This window comes from Labeo rohita, chromosome 16 (assembly GCF_022985175.1).
Source record: "Labeo rohita strain BAU-BD-2019 chromosome 16, IGBB_LRoh.1.0, whole genome shotgun sequence".
NCBI classification, from domain to species: domain Eukaryota; kingdom Metazoa; phylum Chordata; class Actinopteri; order Cypriniformes; family Cyprinidae; genus Labeo; species Labeo rohita.
In genome coordinates, this window is record NC_066884.1 from 34,179,749 (window position 1) to 34,203,170 (window position 23,422).

The window sequence follows — 23,422 nt, forward strand, 5'->3', positions numbered from 1 at the left end:
AAGTGAATTTTACATAATGGGTGCCCTTTAAGAAATTCAAACAGTAAATACCGTTTTATGGCTATGTGTCATGACAGACCGCTGTAGTGTCTCAGTTCAAGCTACAAGCAAAGTGATCATCTCTTCCTCTTTACTAGTTACAGCACAAACTAAAAATGAATGAACATCAGAAGATATTTTGTTTCTAACTGCAGAAAGACATCAATACACACTTTTCAAGTTCAAGTCCTCTAATGTTAATCTACTCTCCTGTCTGGTTTGTTTGTCGGACAGTATGGCAGATTTGGCATTATGATTGGTCAGATCGCCTGTCAATCAAACTCAAAGGTGAATTTTCTTATGAACGTGAAAGGAGACAACAGAAAATTATATGAAGTGCAGCAGCTATCATTTCTGCTCTGATAGCCACAAAACTATGCCGAACTCTGCAGTGTTGCCAAGTCCACAGTTTTACCCGCGGAATTAGGCTACTTTAATACTGTTGCCACAGGTTGTTTCTAATGTCTGTAGGTTGAAGCGACCCCAATAACATAATATTTAGACCTTGGAACGCTCATTTTATCAGGGGAACCCCGCCAAGAAGCGTGTGTTTTACCCCCCAGAACATTATTTTTAACAGGGCACCCCCTCAAAACGCTGGGCTACTTTTGGGCTAGTTTTGAGTAGCAATTGGATGGGTTTTGTTTTGAAAACCTGGCAACCCTGGAACTTTGAGTTTGTGTTACAATCAAGACTGGTGAGAAAACATGCGTTTTACATTTCTTCACCTTCAAACCAAACTTGTGATTTCATCTGGCAAAATTTAAATCCCATTCATCTTTGGAACCCCAAACCCATTATTTCTGATGAAGTTTAAAAGTTTTTGCGGTTCAACCACTGATGTCACATGGACTGTTTTGTCGATGTTCATGGTACCTTTCCAGGCCTTGAACATGGTAGGACCCTTGCTGTCTATGCAGGGTCAGAAAACTCTTGGATTTCTTCGAAAATATCTTAAAGGAGAACTCCACTTCCAGAACAACAATTCACAAATAATTTACTCATTTACTTTACCTTGTCATCCAAGATGTTCATGTCTTTCTGTCTTCAGTCGTAAAGAAATAATGTTTTTTGAGGAAAGCATTTCAGGATTTTTCTTCATATGTGACCCTGGACCACAAAACCAGTCTTATGTTGCACGGGCATATTTGTAGCAATAGCCAAAAATACATTGTATGGGTCAAATTTATACATTTTTCTTTTATGCCAAAAATCATTAGGATATTAAGTAAAGATCATGTTCCATGAAGATATTTTGTAAATTTCCTACCATAAATATATGAAAACTTATTTTTTGATTAGTAATATGCATTAGTAAGAACTTAATTTGGACAACTTTAAAGGCGATTTTCTCAACATTTAGATTTTTTTTTGCACCTGCAGATTCCAGATTTTCCAATAGTTTTATTTTGGCCAAATATTGTCCTATCCTAAAAAAAAAAAAAAATTCTATATTGTCCATACATCAATGAAAAGCTTATTTATTCAGCTTTCAGATGATGTATAAATCTCAATTTCGATAAATTTACACTTATGACTGGTTTTGTGGTCCAGGGTCACACATAATGGACTTCAGTTGTGCCCCCGATTTTGAACTTCCAAAAAAGTAGTTTAAATGCAGCCTCAAAGGGCTCTAAATGATCCCAGCCGAGGAAGAAGGGTCTTAACTAGCGAAACGATCTGTCATTTTTTTGGAAAATAAAAATGTGTATACTTTATAAGCACAAAAGCTCGTGTAGCACAGGTTCTGGTATGTGCATTCACGACGCTACGTACTGAATCATGTCGAAAGGTCATGCCGAATGTAGGCGGAACTACAGACCCAGTGTTTACAAAGCGAACGTGCAAAGACAGGAAGTGCAACTAAGTCAAACGCTGTTTACAAACAAAAAGGTACAACGTGTCGGACGATTCTAAAGTTGTTTAAAGACAGGGCTTAGACTTAGATTTATATATACTGTACTGTGACTAGGTTTTTTTTTACACTTCAAAACCTAAATAAATAAAGAAAACAATTCAATTAAATAATCATTTTATATTACATTGTCAGGAGGGGGACTGTAGTCTTGGGCCCTCTGTAAGGTAAGGTTAAAATCTTAGTATAGTAAGGCATAGTATACTGATTAGGCCAATGGTGGTCCCACCCTTGAAAAGTGTGCATCATTTATTTAAGCAGTTGCCCCTACTCTTTGTAATGTTCCACTATTATCACATCAAAAAAAACAAAAAAACAATTTGCACTGCAAAACATTTTAATGGTTTTCAGATGGGCTTTGTTTTCTCACAGGCAAAATGTAGTATTTTTGTCTTTTGATTTGGAGAGCAATATGAACACTGCATCTCGACAGGTTTTGTGAGTTTTATCCAAAATGTATTCAGTATGAGATAGATCTCAAGAAAAAGTTGCTTTTTGATGACTTTTATCAAACTTTTTTTTGAAGTGTTTTAGGAGCGCCGTTGAGGTTAGCGCAGCAAAGTGCAGACATCTCCAAATTCACATTGTTGATCAAGGGAGGTTTGTAATGCAGAAATAGCAGGTTTTCAGCAACATTAATCAAAGACCTCTGGCACTTGTGAAAACTTAATGTATCTCCTGCTATTTTTTCCACGAAATGTTTCACAAGTACTTCAAAGCGTTCCAAAGCATTTTCAGATATTAAGATGCATCTTTTTCAGCGTTGTGGGTAGCTGTCCTACCCATCAGCCACTGCAGCATTCTGACCTTGAATGATCTGCTTTCTTTTTGGCGTAAACATCAGTATACACAGAGAGATGAGCTTTTAAGTATACGCTCTCTCGCTCCCTGTCTTTCATCACAAGACATTTTAGACGATAGAATAGAGAACAAGTACTAGAAAAAGACAATGCTAATGAATGCATTTTAAAATGAACCAAAAATAATTGTAAAATCATCAAACTAATTAAAACCCCATTTGCAAGCAAAATGCCACTCTTCAGAATGGTATGTTGGCTGTGCAGACTGGTGGATCTCGCAGATGTTTGAGTTCAGCACTCTAAATGAAACCCGGCTGAATGTAAAACCATTCACAAACAAAAGCCAAATGGAAAAGAAAGCCGCAGCACTCGCTGAGTATTCAGCTTCAAGTCAAAGTGCTACGTGTGTTTAAAAAGCTCAGACAGTTATGAAATATTATTGGTCTCTGTGAGCACTCCTCTCCAACTTCAGCACCGTTTCCATGGAAATACACACATGCACAAACAACACTCAAGCATAGAGAGCTCACCAGGGTTATTTGACACAGCTTTCGGCCAATGAAAATTTGATCTGAACACTAGAGGCCTGAAGGAGCGTGCGGTCAGTGTTCATAAACTAAAGGTAGCTCTGACTGAGCTGGAAGCAATACAGGTTCCCTATCTGCCAGTCCGCTGACATGTCATGTAAAAGCTCTTATTGGCTCTGTTTTGATTTAGAGCTCTCGCCAAAACCTCACGCACCGAGAGCGGTTTAGTCAAGCAGAATTCATGACCAGACTCGGGTGAAACGTGAAACTAGATTTTTACATTTCACTAAAGAATCTGGGGCTACTGCATTCCTATAGAAACTCGCCAACATGATGCTATGGTGATTGCCAGGGCATTGTTATGCAGTTGCTAAGAGGCTTCGGTGTGTTGCTAGGGTGTTCCACATTTATATGCAGTTGCTAAGGTGTTCTAGGTGGTTACTAAGTGCTTTACTTAAATTGCTCGTTTTAAAAGAGCCCAAGTGTCTTTATGATATTTTGATCTTACGTCCCTCCTTCATTTTCTTTCAGCAGTTTTACCAGCTGATAAGTATGAGTATTCTGCATGGTTCAATCTCAGAAAGGTACAGACACTGTCACTGGGGCTGTACCTTTTCAAAGGATATGCCTTTGTACCTAAAGGGTGCATATTGGTACCTTAAAGGTACATATTAGTACCTAAAGTGTGCAAATTAGTAGCTAAAAGGTACAAAAGCATACATACTGAAAAGGTACCGCTTCGCTGACAACTTTTATACCTTTTTTTTCTGAGAGTGTTTGAAAAAGCATTCATGTCTGTGAGTTAAATATAAACTTAATGTCACAGGTTTGTTTGTTGATTAATTCGGAGTATAAAAAATGATGCATGCTTTTTAAAATACTATAATGACAGCAGATCTACGACCTTTGTCAGCTGAAAATAAAACAGTGCATTCCTATATAAACCTGTTCACAGCAGTGACTAAATTAAATCTGACGGCAAAGCAAGGGTTTGTGTCATCCTGTAGGTCAATTTCTTTTTAAAAACACTCACAATGCACAGCCAATAGGATGCAAGCCTTTGGTCCATGTGTCTGGAGCTGGCATTGCAGTTAGATGTGAATGACAGCAGTTCATATGTGCAGTTGCTTACAAAACAGAAGAAGGGTTTAATAGGGTGGTCATTACCGTTGTTTTTATCGCAAATTATATTATAAGCATATTTCAGTCTTTCACAAAAAATCCAGGTTTAATTCAATATATGCCATTTCTTTTATAATTGTTTGTGAGATTTACTAGCATATTCTGAGAGAAAATAGTTTCATCATCCTCTTCATCCCAGGTGTACGCGTAATAGGGATGTAACGGTATGAAAATGTCCTATCACGATTATAGTGACCAAAATTATCACGGTTATCAGTATTATCAGGGTATTGTTAAAATGTGCTGGAAATGTTCTGACACATAAATCACATCACCAAGTTTTATATTTAAAATCAATAAACAAATGAAATTACTTTTGGTTTAGCTAATCAGTAAAACAATAACAGTACCAATGATGTCTGGATTTTAAATGACAACATGACCGACAACTTATATGGCATATTCAAATATCTAATGTAAATGATCAAATAAAGCTTTATAAAATAAAACAAATTCATTGGTGCGTTAAACGAAAATGGTTTTGTATATCGACACGAAATCCATAATAGAAATAAAGAATAGAAATCCTTTTTGCCAGCAAGGTCTGAAGATGATCTGAGTCAAATTTGGTGAAAATTGGACTAATGGTCTAGGAGGAGTTCGGAAAAGTAGGTTTTCAACATTAATCAAAATGGCGGACAGGATGTTTGGCCAATTTTGGCATAATGGGTATCAGTGTTCTCGGCATGACCCAAGGAATCTATTGAGATCACTTTTATTACAATAGGCTAAGAAGTTATTAGCATTTTTGTAAATTTCTTTATAACTTTTGGCCACAAGGTGGCGCTGCCACCAAACTTTTTGAGTACTGTCAGGGCATGGTGCCGAAGACACATACCAAGTTTCGTAACGATACGTCAATGCGTTCGTAAAATATAGCATTTTTGGACAAAATTCAATATGGCCGACACCCAAAATGACTAACATGGGAAAATTATATGGTTCAACTTGACATGATGCACCGAATCTAAAGAGACCAGTTTTATGATTTTTGGCCGGACCATTCAGAAGTTATTAGCAAAAATAGCCATTTTTCATATCTCTTGACCACTAGGCGGCACTGTGCCGAAACACTGCAGGTAGCTTCAGGTCATGCTTGTTATAACATACACCAAGTTTGGTCTCAATACGCTACACCGTTGCGGAGAGATATAGCCTGACATACATTTTTATGTGCTTTTCGTAGAAATTGTTTGTGCGTTATTCGAAAATGGTTTGACTGATCAACTTGAATTCCATAACTTTTTGCTGAAAATCAGACAAACTGTCTAGGACAAGTTCGAAAAAGTAGGTTTTACGAACAAAAAATTATAGAAAAAAAAACTAAACCTGACTGAACCTGGACTTCATTTGATTTGACATGAGCCAAGGATTCAGAGAAAAAAAGAATTTTCAATCTGTGCCTTACAGTTCAAAAGTTATTAGCATAAAAATATTGAAACTTTGGACAAGTGGTGGCGCTAGAGAGTTTGAGTTAGAGACTCCAAACTTGCTGTGGTTAATGTTGGGACTGTCGTCTATCACTGTACCAAATTTTACAACTTTCCCGCAAGCGGTTCTATGGGCTGCCATAGGCTCAAAAATGGAAAAAGAATATAAGAACGCCAACGGATACAATAGGTGCCATCGCACCTTCGGTGCTTGGCCCCTAATTAAAATATGAAATGGTAATACTAATTGTGGGGAATTTTATCATGATTTATAGTCAAACCGGTAATCTTAAGCGCTACATCCCAAATGCTTAATTTAAGGACAAACTTCTTGTGTCAACCTAACAGTTGGTCTGTGCTTTCATCAAACATAATATATTATGTTCTATAAACTATATTAATAATAATAATAATAATAATGTATAGTATAATCACACATATAGTTGAAGAGTTTCAATGCAAAAGCCTCTAAAAGCTTTATCAAATACTTTCACTTCAAATGTGCTAAATCCCAGCCTCAGCTCATTCAGAAGTACCAGTACTTACAAAGAAACCTATACAAAGTAGCTTGAAGTAAATGCTAAATTTTGTAAACTCTAAGTTAACTTGAAATTGTGTTGAAATCAACATTTCAAGTCAAAATTATGCCTTTCTAACAACTAGATATTTCAGAAAAGGTTTACTGCACTGAAACAGACAATATTTGTATTATCAGATGAGTTTTATATTTTATATAGAATGAATTTGAGTGATACCATTTTAGTTAAATGGGTCATTATGCATTAAAGCATGAGTGACCAACAAGCATTATGCGATTGATATTGCTCGTTATGCACAGGTCTTAAGGTGGCTGAGCTGACAATGTTTTCAAATGTCAGAGAATTAAAGAAAAAAAGTGAAAATAGTTTACACATAGTGCATTGATGCATGAGAAGAACTGTTGTTTCTATGCTGGGCTCCTGCTGTGAACAGGCTGCCTCTCATTGGTTCATTAGGACTGTGAATATGCGGGCGGTAAAGCATTGTGGGGGCGGGAAAGCGCTTATCTCTCTCTGCTGCAGCTCCCCTGGCACAACAAATTTTCCTGAATAGTCTCGCTGGTATAGAAGGATCAGTTCACCCTAGCTTCCTGTAGTGTAAACCAGATATCTGCGTTCTTATTGCCAAGATCAGCTGTCTCATGTTGCTGATTTGTTGCTCATGCATCACAATAGTTAACCCCATGGGTAACACTTTATTTTACGGTTTCCTAACTAGTTGCTTATTAGTATGCATATTACTAGAATATTATCCATTTATTAGTAGTAATTAAGCACATATTAATGCCTTATTCTACATGACCTTATTCTACATCCTTAATTCTACCCAGTGCCTGAACTTAACAACTACCTTATTAATTATTAATAAGCAGCTAATTAGGAATTTATTAAGGGAAATATCATAGTTACTAGTGAATAAGAGTTCCCTATTCTAAAGTGTTACCACACCATGCTAAGGAAATACTTAAACCACAAATAAAAATGGTCATCATTTACTCACTCTCATGTTGTTCCAAATCTGAATGCATTTCTTTATGCTGGGAAACACAAAAGAAGACATTTAAAGCATGTTGGTGTCAAAATATTGGGACCCCATTGACTTTATAGATAATAAAACAGCAAAATTCAAAATAGTAATCAAATACAATGTATTACTTTTGCAAATGTGTTTCTATTCTATTCTATACTAGTCTGTTCTAGTCATGAATTGGGCTGTATGATACATTTTTTTCACTCACTGTGGCTGCACATCTCTGTGGGTGTGCAAGCCCTATCAGACATATATCAGACATATTTCTGACAATCAGAGCACAATGTCTTCTCTCTCCACAGGAAGAGCCTTACGTGATGTTTAAGAAGTCGGATAAGCCGCTATACGGCAACGATCGTTTCGAGGGCTACTGCATCGACCTGCTGCGAGAGCTGGCTGCCATCCTGGGCTTCACCTACGAGGTGCGACTGGTGGAGGATGGCAAGTACGGAGCGCAGGAAGAGAGCACAGGACAATGGAATGGCATGGTCCGAGAACTGATGGACCATGTGAGTCATACTCCATAATCCTATACTGTTTTGATTGCACTCAGGTTGGCTCTTTTCACCTCTGTACATCCCTGCAAGGTTGAGCCAAATTTGCTCCATTTCAAATCATAAATGTGAATATATATAGACTTGGTCACCCCCTGCCCCCAAGAGATATTGAATTGGAATAGAAATTCCAAAAAATCCAACCTAATCGCAAAAAAGCTTTGTGACAAACAGTAATAGTTCGTTTTAACTAATTATGGCTATGTATTTCGTGACATGTTTCGCTAAACTGATTAGACCCATTTCTTTCTAAGTACCTTCAAAACAATTAAAACAAATTTTATTTATTTCAAACGAGAATACAAAATGAGTCTTCTAACATATACCACACAATTATAAGCTCATCACTAATATTCTGAAGTATTACAATTTAAATGGACTGTTTTCTATTTAAATATATTTTAAAATGTATTTTCATTTTATTTATTTATTTTTTAATTTCAGATGATCCTTCAGAAATCATTCTAATATGCTGTTTTTCTGCTCAGTAAATAATTGGAAACAGAGAAAAAAAAAAAAAAAAAAAAAAAAAAAAAATATATATATATATATATATATATATATAGCAGCTATATGCATTTCTTTGAATATCGTTCCATCTTAATTCTATTTCTTTAAACTCAAATTTGAATTTACCCTCCCGTTTGCCTCGATTCAAATTTAATTACATTATTAAGAAATTGTAGTGTAATTTACACAGCGTTCCTAACTCAGTTCAGGATGGTGCACAATCCTGACACATTTCCACCCTGCTGCAGAAGGGAGTTGTCAAGATTATACAATGAGGGGGGATGCTTTCAGCGTAGAGAGGAAACAGATATGAAAATAAGATTAACAGTGTGTGTGCGTGCATAGCAGATGGTACGAAATGCGATAAAATAAAACTCAAGCACATACTGCCGAGAGGACACAAAGTGAAAAATCTGGCATTAGTTTTCCCCCCATAGAGCTTATTAAGCACACACACTTTCACAAACGCACACAGACACGTAGGTGCAAACATTGCCCTTCGACACCCTCATTAGATTCCACAAAGACTAAGAAAGGATTGAAATAAACACATTGCTGAGATTTCAACAGCAGTATCCATTGCTCAAACCGATACATCAGACATATCTCTTAGTCACTGCTCCTCAATTGGTCATGGTCGGATCGTCTGGTGTGAAAGCAGAGGGTGTGTGTGTGTTGTCGTAACATTCCCCGGCAAACCCCCCCACAAGACGAGAGCAGGACAGACTGTAATTGGCCTTGACAAGCTTTCAGAGCAGTCTGGAGTTTGCAGTTTGCCAGTACATTGATGTGCTAGAGATAAAAATATCTTGTCAAAGGACTTTAGAAGAAAAAAAGGAAGGTAGGGAGACAACATCTGCTCACTTCTGGCATTAATTTGCCCCCTCTGGGAATAATTATAGACAATCCAATAATTCTAGACAGAAGCCTTTATTTTGACTGAAATTATACCAATTCTAACAGCAAAAGTAGTGAAATTGAACTAAATGTCAGTTTTTGGGGCACAGCCGTCTTAGCTGGTGTCAGCGTTTAGACAGTAGACCCTCCATCAGTTCTGGAGGGGGAATAACAGTCTTACTGTGTCAGAACGGATGTTTCTCTAATAAATTACCATGTTGAAATTTTACCAGGCATAATCTCAGATTCACAATCATGCTGTAGTCAAACAATGAATCCTCAACACTAGGCTTGAAAATTTGTCATTTAAATTTTTAAGACATATGCCTTTAAAGGGGTCCTTGATAATGATTTAATTTGATTAACTTTAGTTAGTGTGTAACATGGCTATTTTGAGCATAAACATCTGCAAAGTTACGACAGTTCAATACAAAAGGAGATATTTTCTTTTACAGAATTTGCTTTTGAAGGCCTACAACAAACTTACAAATTTACATAAACCCGCAACACGGGAACACGCAACAAAGGTGGTGAGGCCATGTTGCACACTGGGCCATTGTGTTTTTCTGAGGGAGGGTCTTCATAGGACCAGGAAGTCAACAGACTGTTTTTAGGAGAACAGAAACAGCAGTGTAGACTAAAGGTAAATATGTGAAAAATAATGTGTGTGTTTTTTTAAACGAAGCATGACCACCCCTTTAAAATAAGTTTGAGGGCTCAAAACTATTATGTAGGATTTAGAAGAGATTGTATAATGTGGACCAGGATTCTGTCACCCTTTAGATACTTTGTTGTGTGATTACTTTCTGTTTTATTTGGAGTTTGAGAGGCACAAATAAGAAATTATGATAAGTCTGGGATCCATGTAAAAACATATCATTTTGGGATCCAAAAAAAATCATAAGTTTGATTGTGTAATATACAAATTTCAAATTGTTATATATCATATGCATTTCTGTTCAAAAAGCACCAAATCAGCATATTAGAATCATTTCTGAAGGATCACATGACACTAATAACTGGAGTTATGGCCCGTTATGGCCCGATTAACTATGACTTTTGCCTCAATATGCTCATAATTACTGCTTATAAACAGTTAGTAAGGTAGTTGGTAAATTTAGGTATGTGGTAAGATTTAGGGATGTAGAATATAGTCATGGAGAAAATTTGCTTTATAAGTACTAATAAACGGCCAATGTACTGGTAGTATGCATGCTAATAAGCAACTAGTTACAAGTGAGAATTGGTCTCTAAACTAAAGTGTTACCTTTTAAAATGTGATAATATTTCAGGATATTACTGTTTTGCTGTATTTTTTTTTTTTTTTTTGATCAAACAAATGCAGCCTTGATGAGCACAAGAGGCTTCTTTCAAATAAATAAATAAATAAATAAATAAAAACTCCTAGCATTTGCTGCTTATTAATAGTTAGAAAAGTAGTTGTTAAGTTTAGATATGGGGTAGGATTAAGGGATCTAACACATGTTCATGCAGAATAATGCATTAATATGTGTTTTATAAGTGCTTATAAAAGAATAATAAAGTAATAAAGAGCCATTATGCTAGTAATATGCATGCTAATAAGCAGCTAGTTCATTGTGAGAATTGCTTCTTAAAATAAAGTGTTACCAGAAATCTTACTGACTCTAAACGTTTGATCAGTAGTGTACATACATACACCTGTGAAAAGCTGCATCGTTGCATGACATCTGTTTACACTGGACAAGCCTGAAGCATCACATCTGAATTTCTCTCATTATAAACAATTACGCTGCCTGCACTGGAAGCAGAACAGACTACTGTATATGCAGTCATTTTCTGCTTGCTGCTGGATTTTTTTTTTCGTACTGAGAATATACAGTGGTATAAACAGTAGAGCAGAATGTCTACCAGTTGACACATTTCAGCTCTCACATGGTATATACAGTCACACTCCTTACTGATATGCTACGAAGACATGGTTTTGATTATTGCAGCTGCGGTTGTCACATTGATGACAACATCATGTAGCGTAGACCACAAAGAAAAAAAAATAATAATAATTTAAGGGCATGTTGAGTAGCGTTCGTGGAGGCAGGGCCATTTCTAAGCATGAGCAAACAAGGCGGTTGCCTAGAGCGTCATTATCTGCCTTTCAAGGCAGCATCCAATGGAAATGGAACCTCTTAAATGACTGATCTGGAACACTCTACATAGACTGCAATTTGTTTAGGCTAAAATGATCAGCATAATTATAGTGCCTACCGTTTACAATATTATTTGCATTGGGAGTGTGCCTATTATGCATTAAAATGCTTGGCTTGCAATTTTTTTTTTTTTTAACCCTCAGTGTGTCCTCTCATCATAATTTGCATGCAGTGACTTTAAATATAGGCAACTTTCTTGATTACAATGGGAGTGATCTAGTTTGTAGTGTGTCACATTGCTTGCTTGAAGTTTATAATGCAGTATAGGCCTAAGTGACTAATTATGGGAAAGTGAGAGATTTTCAATTGCTTTAATATTATGTGGTCATACTTTATTTTAAGGCAGTGGTTCCCAAACTGGGGGACGCGACCCCTAGGGGGGGGGGCGCGGAGTTATGATAAGGGGGGTGCGGCAAGGCTAGTGTACAGCCGATTTTTATAGAAATTCGAAAGAGATAAACGGCTGAAAATATCTGCCGCATAGTTCGGCAATGTGCGCTCAATATTCCGCTCTATGAATGAATGTGCGTTCCGTTGATAATAGCTTTTTAGGACTATACGTTATTTTGATAATTAGTCAAAAAAAGTTATATCTGATTCTGTTTCATAGAACTGAATAAAAATAATATATTGAGATTTAATATTCATATATTTTCTGTCCAATTTTATTGTTACTTTCAATAAATGTGGTTATTTTATTGGCTTGTGATTTTTTTTTTTTTTTTTTTTTTTTTTTATATTGTTGAGTTAAATTAAAAAGTCTTACAAAATGACTATATTTATTAATAAAATAATAAATAATTATTACAAAGCAGTTTCAGCCAAGAATTTTCATTTCGGTTTATCCCTAGATTTTTATGTAAAACGAAATGTTTTCAGGGTGATACAGGACCCCACTGTGAAATTATCTTGCTTATTATAGGGCTACTTGCCACATAAATAATGTAACACAAAATATGAATTTCATCATATTTTATTACCTCAAGACGAGTCGCAGTACCCGCTGCAGCTGTCTGTTATCAGTTGTAGCGTTTTTTGTCGTAAAATAACAGACCACCAGATGGTGCGATTGATATCAGAAATGAGTATTGCCACTAGCCGAGTAAAATTATGAATGAATGACACATAGTAGTTCTGCTCTAAGCATGGACAAGTTTTTGAAAAGACAACAAGTGCCAAGTAAACGTAAAGTAGATGATGAATCTACTTTAAAGATCGCAACTACAACAAAGAGAAGAAAATAGGAGAAAATCTTTTTAAAAAAACAATGAATGCTGTTACATAGTACAAAAAATAGTACATAGTAAAGCTGCATGCTTTACTTTTAATGTTTCTGCTCTAAAAGTGACTAGTTCTTTGTTTAGTTTTTTTTCAGTAAGTTGTCACACACTGAATTTTAATTATTACATTTTAAATAAATCCTTCCGAAGTTGTGTTTATGTTTATGTGTAAATGCGGGGGACTTGAATTTTTTTTATTCTGCAAAAGGGGGGCACGGCAGAAAAAGTTTGGGAACCACTGTTTTAAGGTCTGGTAACACTTTAGAATAGGGAACACTTATTCACTAATAACTACGACTTTTCTTTCAATAAATTCCTAATTTGCTGTTTGTTAATGGTTAGTAAGGTAGTTGTTAGGTTTAGTTCCTCTGACAAAGTTCAAAAATGACAAAGTTCCTCTGGAATGCTTTAGCTTTTAAGAACTGCCGGTTTCTCCAGTAGTAGGCGGAACTAATGCCCAAGTGGCAATCTCATTGGCTGGTGCTCACCTATTATCGTCCCTGTTTTGATTTTAGCAAATCAGTTTGAGTGAACGCAGACAGCGTGATTAATATTCATGAACCCAGCAGCTCATTAACCCTTAGTGTGTTTTATGTTGTTATTAGTAGTAGAATTCGTTGTAGTTTTGTAATTATCTGTTTATGTAATGAGCATTATTTGTAATCCTTTACTCCAAAAATGTAGGTGTGATAAGAAAATTAATAGATCATGGCAAGAAGATGGTACACACTCGCAAAGCAATTAATACCTATTTTACATTTTGATAAATTGGTACATTTCATTTGTATGTATTTCAAGCAGTTTGGCTACAGTAAGTCATAGTGGCAGGTTTAGTGGTGGACCTTTATGTCTTTTTTTTTTTTTTTTTCTAAAATCGTTAAGTACAAAACAAATTGTACAAAATCAACAACAATTCATCAAAATGTAAAATAGTGATGTCACACTTCATTTTAAGGTCCAATTCTTGCTATTAACAAACTATTAACTATGACATTTGCCCAAATAAACTCATAATTTGCTGCTTGTTAATAGTTAGTAAAGAAGTTGTTAAGTTCAGGTATTGGGTAGGATTAGTGATGTAGAATATGGTCGTGCAGAATAGGTGCTTTATAAGTACTAATAAACAGCCAATATGCTAGTAATATATAACAATGTGAATTGGTCCCTACACTAAATGCTGTTGCTATTTATGGTGTTATCATAGTGACGTTTTCACACGAATGAAATTGTACAAAAATCACCACTATGTTATCAAAAAGTAAAATAATCATGTTTTCATCAGTTGTTCAAAATGTAAATTAGTGATGTTTTTATATAAAGAAAATTGCACCACTTCAAATTCAAAGTGAATTTAAATTCGCCACTAATTATTCAAAACGTAAAATACTGACATTTTCGTACAGTGTGATCAGTTTGAATGGTCATAACAATTTCCAAAAACTGTGCCTCATTAATAAAATGAGACTGTTCAAATGAGTCCAATTCTGTCAACTTCACTGAATTTTTTGGGGACCAATGTGCATTTGAAGATATTTTAGATTATATTAACAAAAATGACCAAACAACGCAACATTTCAAACTCCTTACAAAACCTTTTATTTGTTACCAAATTTTTATATGTGGACTAAAACTTACGGTCAAACTGGCCCTGAAAACGTACGCTAAGAGACACAGGCTATTTCTGCTTCTGACACGGAGCCAACGGCGACAGACCTGTGTAAAACCTTTTACCCCCTTCATTTTCCCTTTTTCATAACTGCTATTTTCATTTTTTAGTCTCGTTGGGTAGCTGAGAGAGTGGATTCGGTTCAGCGCTCCTCCGGTCCCTTAGACCCAGTAAATCATGAAAGGCTTTAGTAAGTGCTGAAACAGTAGCAGGTAAATCAAGAGAGAGAGCGCGAGTCCACGAGAGGGCTTTAAATTTCCTCTTAAACGCTGTGGGGCAGAGTGTGTGATGTGTAAAAGCCCTGTTTTCTTAATTTGATTTCCTCTAAATGCTTCTGCTCGCCCTGATTTACAGCCTATCGCTCTTTTCCCTGTGCGTTATTTGTTGGCAGAAAGCTGATCTTGCAGTGGCGCCCCTGGCCATCACGTACGTGCGGGAGAAGGTCATCGACTTTTCCAAACCCTTCATGACGCTGGGGATAAGTATACTGTACCGCAAACCCAACGGCACCAACCCGGGGGTGTTCTCCTTTCTCAACCCCCTGTCCCCCGACATCTGGATGTATATTCTGCTCGCTTACTTGGGTGTCAGTTGTGTGCTGTTTGTCATAGCCAGGTAACATACCAGCCACTTATATAGACATAACCCCACATCATAACCTCATCTCATTAACATTTTTTGGCTAACTGAAGCAGTTCACTCTTAGATTCAACTTTAGTGGCCTTAAAGGAATAGTTCTCTCGAAAATGAAAATTCTGACATTATTTACTCACCCTCATATCGCTTCAAAGCAGTATGACTTTTTTTTACCATGGAACACGTAAGGTCAGTATTTCAAAGCAAATGAGCCTGTCGAGATTCAAAATGACAAAAAAAAAAAAAAAAAAAAGTCCTTATGACCCATGTGCTATATTCCAGAGGAGTATAGTATTTATAATATAGAGCACAAGCCATATGGACTATATGATGGCCTTATGGTTTTTTTTTTTTTGTCATTTTGGAGCTTGTTTCGTTTAATGGTGCTGGACCAAAGTGAATATGAGTAAACAATGTCTTGACTGTCCAGTCCTGCTCCTGGAGGGCCACTGTCCTGCAGACTTTAGCTCCAGCCAGCTCCAACACACTTGCCTGGTTTCCGATGAGTAGACCTTGATCCTTGGCTTCAGGAGTGTTTAATTAGGGTTGGAGCTAAACTCTGCAGGACAGTGGATCTCCAGGAACAAGTTTGGACACCACTATTCCTTTAAGAATCCCCAGTGCCACTCTCGAAATATTTACATGATGAAACGTCATGAGATTCAGCTAGAAAAATTACAGAAATATGAAATACCTGCAGGTGTGAACAGGAGATAGTTAAGAGTTAAAAGAGAAAAAGAGAGCAAGAAGCACACACACATAGTGAACACACAAGAGAGGAGCTTATAAGGGTTGCTTTGGTCTTCCTGTCTTGAAGCAGAGGAGCTACAGTGTGTGCCTCTCATCAGATAATGCACAATAGCACAAACCATAAAAGCAAAGATGCAAAATCACAGTTTCAAGACAGTATGTGTGTGAAAGACAGAAAATAGGTATGTGGGAGTGTTCAAGCGTGTGTGTGAGTGAGATTGAGGCATTTTCTGGTGTGAAACGCAACCTCCCTACCATCCCTCGCTGTCCCTACTGTGTCTATTTTGTATACTTTTCTTTTCTGACTGGGTTTTTCCACATCCTGCTTCATATTTCCTTTGGAAAACTGTGATACGTAGTGCTATAAAAATGTATATTCAAATTTTGCAAAATTGGTAGAATCTAATTTTATTTATTTTTTTTTTTTTACATTGGTTGAAGACATTAATAGCTTAGAAAATCTAAAATATTGCTTGCATGATATATCTCATTTTGGAGACTTAAAGTTAAACCCCCGATACTGCAGCGACTACCATTTATCCTGAAGCACTGTTAAAATGAGGTAAAATTTAGTTACAAAGTAGGATTTTAGGACTTAATTTATGGGTTATAGATATCACACTTCATTATTTATAGGAAGCAGTCATTACAGACAAATTGTCCCTTAATTAAAGGATATTCTGGGTTAAGTGCAAGTTAATATGGCAATTAGAAAATAATTTCAACTCGTAACTCAGTTTGTAAAGACAAATAAAATAAAACAGCAGTTATCAGAATGCACTAGGCATAGGATACTACTGTAAAGGAGTAGAAATTTCCTTTTCATATACAGCATGTCATAACTTTAAAATGGATTCTTTTATACCTGATAGGGCTTAGTATTTCACAGCTCAACATTGACATCTGTCAGTTAATGTTTTTCCTCCTTGCTCCCAAACTAGCAGATGTAGCATGTCATCTTTTTTGCACCTATGTGAGTCAAAAAAAAACATACTGTACATCTCTCTCTATGTGGAGGGTGTTCAAATGTAGGGTGCAACAGCTTTGTATAAAATGAAAAAGTAAATAAATAAATTAATGTTCCTGGCCAGGAGAGGGACTTGCATGTATATTTTCATGTATATTCTCTTTCTAAAAAGAAGTAGCACAGCTGATGTTTTGAATATTGCAAATTAAACGACTAGTTGCTAGGCTACCATCCAACCCATCCATCCCATAATTACAAAATGCAGTTGGCTTCCATTAGTGCTTCTATGAAAATGCGTTGTATTTGACTTTTTGTTTGCACATTTTTAAACTGCAGTACGAGTTGTTCTTAATTGATAGCTTATGTTTGTTTATATTAGACCCAGAATCTTCCTTTAAATGTTATACTGTAGTGCATTCTTAGAATAAATCACTGAGATCGATTCCATTTGCATTGGTGCTTTCCATCGGTCTTCGTTTGAAGCATGGTGTGGAGAAATCCAAAGAAAAGGCCTTATTTTAACCCCAAAACTCTTGTGTCGACTGCATTCAGCTGGTCTAACCCTAGAGTTTTATGGTTAATGCACTTGTGCTTTATAAATGTTACTGGCAATATGATCACATCAAGTTTATAACAAGCTACAACTGTCATCTAAGTTGGTTCAGAATATGCACCTTTCACCTTATAACTGCACTAATGTTAATGCTGGGTAAGTGTTCACCTTTCCAGTTCTCAGCTAGAGCACAAATAACACGTGCACAAATAAACAGCATGCTTTAACAGAAACACAAGACCTAACACAAGATAGTATTACTGTGTTTGTGTTTGTCTCTTTGTACACATTTCTTTATGTGTGCATGTGCAGCTGCTTTTGTATGTGCACTATAAAGCCGGTATATGCAGCAAACATGTCTGCGTGTGAGAGCGAAAGACAGAGCGAGAGAGAAAGAGATCACAGGGTGACATAATGGGGACTGGTGGAGGGTTTCCTAAGGCTTATTCTCACCATGCAGTATTTAGAAACCTTCCTTCTGGGCACAGTATGAAAGTCAAATATTTATCCTCTTCTCAGAATCTGTAATGCATATCAGCAGTTGTTTTTGTTCCTGTTGTTTTCCTCTCCTTACAAAGTTTCTTCTCTTTTCTGCGAAAGCAGGTGATGAAACAGCTGAGGAAGTCTCAATTGGAAATGAGTTCTGCTTACTTATGACACTGGTTCTCCTCTTTTGCCGTAAAACAAGCAATGCATCGATGCTGTAAACCACGCAGCTGATGCAATAATTAAATGCTGCGTCTGATTCTAATGCTTCAAATAAATCACCCTTTTTTAGTTTATCTGATCGTCAGAAAACCATATTCCTATCAAAGGCAAGCTTATCTCACGGTTCCATAATATATATTAGAAATATCTCTTGCAGGTGTTTATTTTATCTTATTTTTAGATTAAGGTTTGCAGCCAGTTTTACTTATGAGTGAAACAAATGTGAGAAATCTGGTCATTTTGGACCAGATTTTATCCATTGGAAATTGATTAGATTGTGAAAAGCAAACATTACCATAATGGATGTGCCATGTGGAAAATAAGTGAGATTCATAAAGTCTGAAAATATGTTGAAAAGCTTCAGCTGCACACAATTTTGACGAAAGATTGCAAAGACTTTTTTTTTTAATTAAGAAGAACAAAGAAATTATACACAAACACCATAAACGATCATAAGTGACATTTCTATAATAGTAACTACATAACAATTATTTACATAGCAAAAGCAATTATTAAATATCAAATAGACGTTTTTATGAGATTTTCTCTGGTGTGACTGTCATAATGAAACTGTGGTTGAAATGAAAAATGGTTGTAATGTAATAAAATAAAATAAAACCTATGTTATTTCAGGATTATATGCACTTACAAGGTTTCATATACATTTGTAGCCTGCATCTTTAAGTTTTTCATGTGCAGTAAAGCTTACATTTTAGATGCAGCACTCTCAGAAAAAAAAAAAAAAAAGATACAAAAGCTGTCACTGAGGTAATACCTTTTTACAAGATACTAATATGTACTATTTGAATAGTAAATATATATATATACTTCAGGTACAAATATGTACCTTTAAGGTGCAAAAAGACATCTTTTAGGGGTAAATAAGGCATAAAAATGTTCCTTACAAAGTGTACTGTTTCAGTGACAGCTTTTGGACAGCTGTTTTTTTTTTTTTTTCTTTCAGAGAGAGTGTCAGTATGTTCATATTATATTTTAGGTAACACTTTTAAATAAGGTTCCATGTGTCAACTAACATGAACAAACAAATGAACAATACATGAATAAAAATGCAGTCATTCATTGTTAGTTCATGTTAATTCACAGTGCATTAACTAATGTTAACAAGCACAACTTGATTTTAATAATGCATTAGTAGAAAGTAACATTAACTAAGATTAATAAATGCTGTAGAAGTATTGCTCATTCATGTAACTAAAATAGTTAATTAATGGTAATTAATGAAACTTACTGTGAAGGGTTACCATATTTTTTAGTGTTTATACAAACAAAATGTAAATCTGAATATTTTCTTTGCACTTAAGAAAATGAATAGGGACCATTTAGATTTTTATGTTAATAGAGTTTTATATTTTCTGAAGAAAATACATGGCAGTAATAGGCATTTTGGTTGACTACCTACAGAATGAATGGTGCACGCCTTTGCTACGATAATAAAATGTGCTCAGGGTGGTTGCTAAGGCGTTCTCAGTGCTTGCTAATGTGTTGCTGTGCAGTTGTTAGAATGTTCTGGGTGTTTGCTAGGAGGTTGCTTATTGGTCCAAGTCAAAAAACCCACTGTGATACCGGTCCCTAGATATGGCTCAGGTTACTTCTTCAATGTCAGTCTAGGATCTAAGAAATCTAGAATTTTTTTATCGTCTGCCAAGCGAAAATCATAAATCCAATCGTTTGGATTATTAATAGCACACCTCTCTTCAACGAGCAGAATGATTTAAGGTATCGCTTATGTCTCTACCAAATGGTGCTGGGTGAGTTATACACCAGAGTTTAATTCTAAGGGTTAGGAGTTTGTTCAAATCCCCAAACGAAAGTATGAGAAATATTTGTAGTTATGTTTGCCTTACTAAACATCGCTAATGAACCATTGTCCACACTGCAGTGAGAAAGCCCAAGCATGCGAAAGGAAAGAGTATGTGCTCCTCACAAGATGAGTAATGCCTTCACCAGTCAGGGCAAGTGCTTATCAGATCCCGCTCATTTCCAGGTGGAATATGCTTCTAAATGGGCTGCACTTAGGATGATTTAACAGACTGCTGTGTGGGGCTGACTAGATAATTAACTCAGAGTCGAGGAGGGAAGAGGATTGAAAGAAGGCACTAGAAAAAAAAATAATAATAATAATTTTGGGCATTTTTTTTCTTATTTTCCAGTTCAACATTTTTTTTCTCGTTATAACCATGAACCTTAATAAATTGCTTATTAACAATGATTTAAGCTTAAAACAAGAACTAAAAAAATAGGTGACCTAAAGTTAATGTATATATTAAATGTAAAGTGGGACAAATATTTTAGAGATTTATTTTATTTTATTTTAATTTCAAAAACTGGAATACTACAGGGACGTTATACTTCTTTTAAGACCGAAAACCCAGTAAGACTATGCTGAACAAGCTTGTCTTTGAAATCTATGGTAGTCCATTGATTAGCAATGCATCCTTGTGTGGCATCCTTATTGAATTGTGTTAGCTCAACGTCATGACCTCAACCCACGTTCTCGATGCTAAACGCAGCTACACAGTGACGTTGTTTAAATATGTCAGTCTTCCAGATCTGACATGACTGTTATCAGGTGCCTTATCGGTCCTGTGCACAATGACTAAAAAAAAAAATACGCCACCATTGTTCTTTCCCGAGGCATCAATGTTTCCTCAACCTACGTTTATCTCTTCATGTTGACCTTGCTCAAAATTTTCCCTCTGCGGCACAGATGACCGGAGATAACAGAAGGTCAGTATAATTGGATCAAACTGACAGCTAACGGGCGACTGACGCTTCCCGTAGCAGCAGGTTAAGCCGCGTCTCACGCAGACAGAGACTGTTCGTCGCCTCTCTCCTCCGCTGGCATGCTCCAGTCGATGACAGCCATCCATGTTAGATTTGCCGTTAGTAATTGGCTTTACAGAACATGATTGTGTGAACTTGCACAAAGACCTTAGCATGAAAGGTCTGGGGCAACAGTTGTATCTTTGCAAGATTATAGTTCGTATGTACTCAGACTTGCATCACAAATAGTGAATACTAGATCTAACAGATTCTTGTCCTATGGCTCTATTTTAGTGAGCTGCTTTGCTATCTTCTAAAGAAGCATCTTAACTTCTTAACATCATGCCATAAAAATTGAAGGCATTTGTACCCTTATGTAACATATAAAGTTATATTTTGGTCTGTTTCGTTCACCAGGTTGTCAAGCAGAGCTTATGTGAGAATGTTGTTTTTCATTAGTTTGATACAGAAGCTATTCAAAGAGCACAGCAATCATTTTAGATAGAAAAATGATGATTGCACCAGCCCTTGATGAATCTTGCTCATAGACTCATATGCAGAAAATGTTGTGTACTCTACTATTAGTCTCTGAAAGTCAATAATTTCTGTTTCCATTTCAGAGATCTGACAGAGAATTAAAAAATAGCTGAGACAAATAATCTCCTTGGTATCTGATTGCTCAACTCTTGAAAAGCCTGTAGATGCTTTTTTATTCCACTATTTCAGCACAAACAGAATTGGGTCACAATGCTTAATTGTCGCCCAATCAACCTTTACTAATGTAATGTCACTTATATTTAGCTGGAGTAAATGGGAAGTCTCAATGTGGGAGAGAGATAGCACAGTACGAGGGACCGAGATGATGGAATAGACTAGATCTTCCACATTGGCCATCTGAATTAATCCTTTTTAAATGGATATTTTGGGTTACTACAAGTTAAGCTATTTTGACAGCATCTGTGGCTGCCAATTACAGCAAAATAATGTTGACTAATAAAAAAAAAAAAAAAAAAAAGCACTCACAAAGAGACATTGTAAGTTAAGGCTCAGCCTGTTCCAGGCCTTAACAATGTCTCATGTACTTTGTGAATACATTTCTTTATTATGTACTGAACCCAGCTTCTTCTTCTTCTTTTTTTTCTCCATCATTTATAAATTATATAAATCATGAGAAAATAACCCAATTGAAGTCCATAAAGTGTTTGAAAACATTGTTACACTATTTAGTTCAGTGTTTGCATTTAACATATTCTCTGATGCTGTTTGAAACGTATTAGTGTTTGTATGTGTAAGATAAAAACTGCTGTTAGTGCAATGGCTTCATTGTTAGTAATGTGGAGAACTGTGCAGCATAAAATATTGCAAAGTAAAGAAACATTCTTTATTAAAAACAGCTTGAATATTTCTAACAAAACACATTCCTAAACTCTCATGTTGATACTAAATTCCAACGCAGCAACAATTTACAGTGAGCTTGTTTTCGCATACGTATGTGGCATATTTTGCATCTTAATACTTATTGTTCTATTAAAGAGATAGTTTACCCAAAATGAAAAGTCTGTCAACATTTATTAACCCTCAAGTTGTTACAAACCTGTATGATTTTTTTTTTAGTCAATGAGGACCAACAATTATTTGGTTGCCCACATTCTTTAAAAGAAACTCATAGAGTTTTGGAACAACTTGAGGGCAAGTAAACGATGACAGACTTTTAATTTTTGGATAAACTATCCCTTTAATTTACATTGGGTTGCTCTTATACATTGATAGTCATGGTTGCCTTTGATATGAATATGTTATTTGAGAGTTTCTGGAGATGTATAAAAAAAGGTGATTGGAATGAACATAAACAGCTCTAACCAACATGTAACTATCACATTGTTTCATTCAGAATGAAAGAAAAAAAAATAGAGAGACAAAAATAGGTTCTTCAAGAGAACTCAGTTTTTCCTGAATCTTGATTTCTATTTAACTGATGGTTATGCTAACTTGTTTCTTTCTCCTTGTGTTTCTTTAGGTTGACCTGCCTTTCCTTCATTATTTGTTCTATGTACCACAATTTGGACTAAAATGTGTCTGTGTGTTCTGTGTTGCTTGCCACAGGTTTAGCCCCTACGAATGGTATAACCCCCACCCGTGCAACCCCGACTCGGACGTGGTGGAAAACAATTTCACCCTGCTAAATAGTTTCTGGTTCGGAGTTGGAGCTCTCATGCAGCAAGGTAGACGCCTCTGCCTGCCCCCCTTAGCACACATCCCACTCTTTTGCTGGGGGTCCCAACTTGCTCTTGTCAGGCCCACTATGATGCATGGGTGCCTCTGTGCATGTAGTTCTAGAAGAAAATTGGTTGCCGGCCAATGGTATGAATGGGGCTGTGTGGGACTTGAACGTTTTTATTGGCGGGTGTTGGGTAGAGGATCAGAGGATTGTTAGCTGCATGCTAACTTTTTCCATAACCACAATTGTCT

General features: G+C 36.1%; 1 protein-coding gene across 1 annotated transcript in view; it reads left to right on the plus strand.

Moving 5' to 3' along the window:
• The window catches only part of grik2 (glutamate receptor, ionotropic, kainate 2), a 146,412-nt gene that overhangs the window by 81,893 nt on the left and 41,097 nt on the right, over nt 1–23,422 (plus strand). Inside the window, 3 exon segments of the mRNA XM_051130397.1 lie at nt 7,765–7,971; nt 14,947–15,170; nt 23,057–23,175. Coding sequence (XP_050986354.1) covers nt 7,765–7,971; nt 14,947–15,170; nt 23,057–23,175 — 550 coding nt within the window.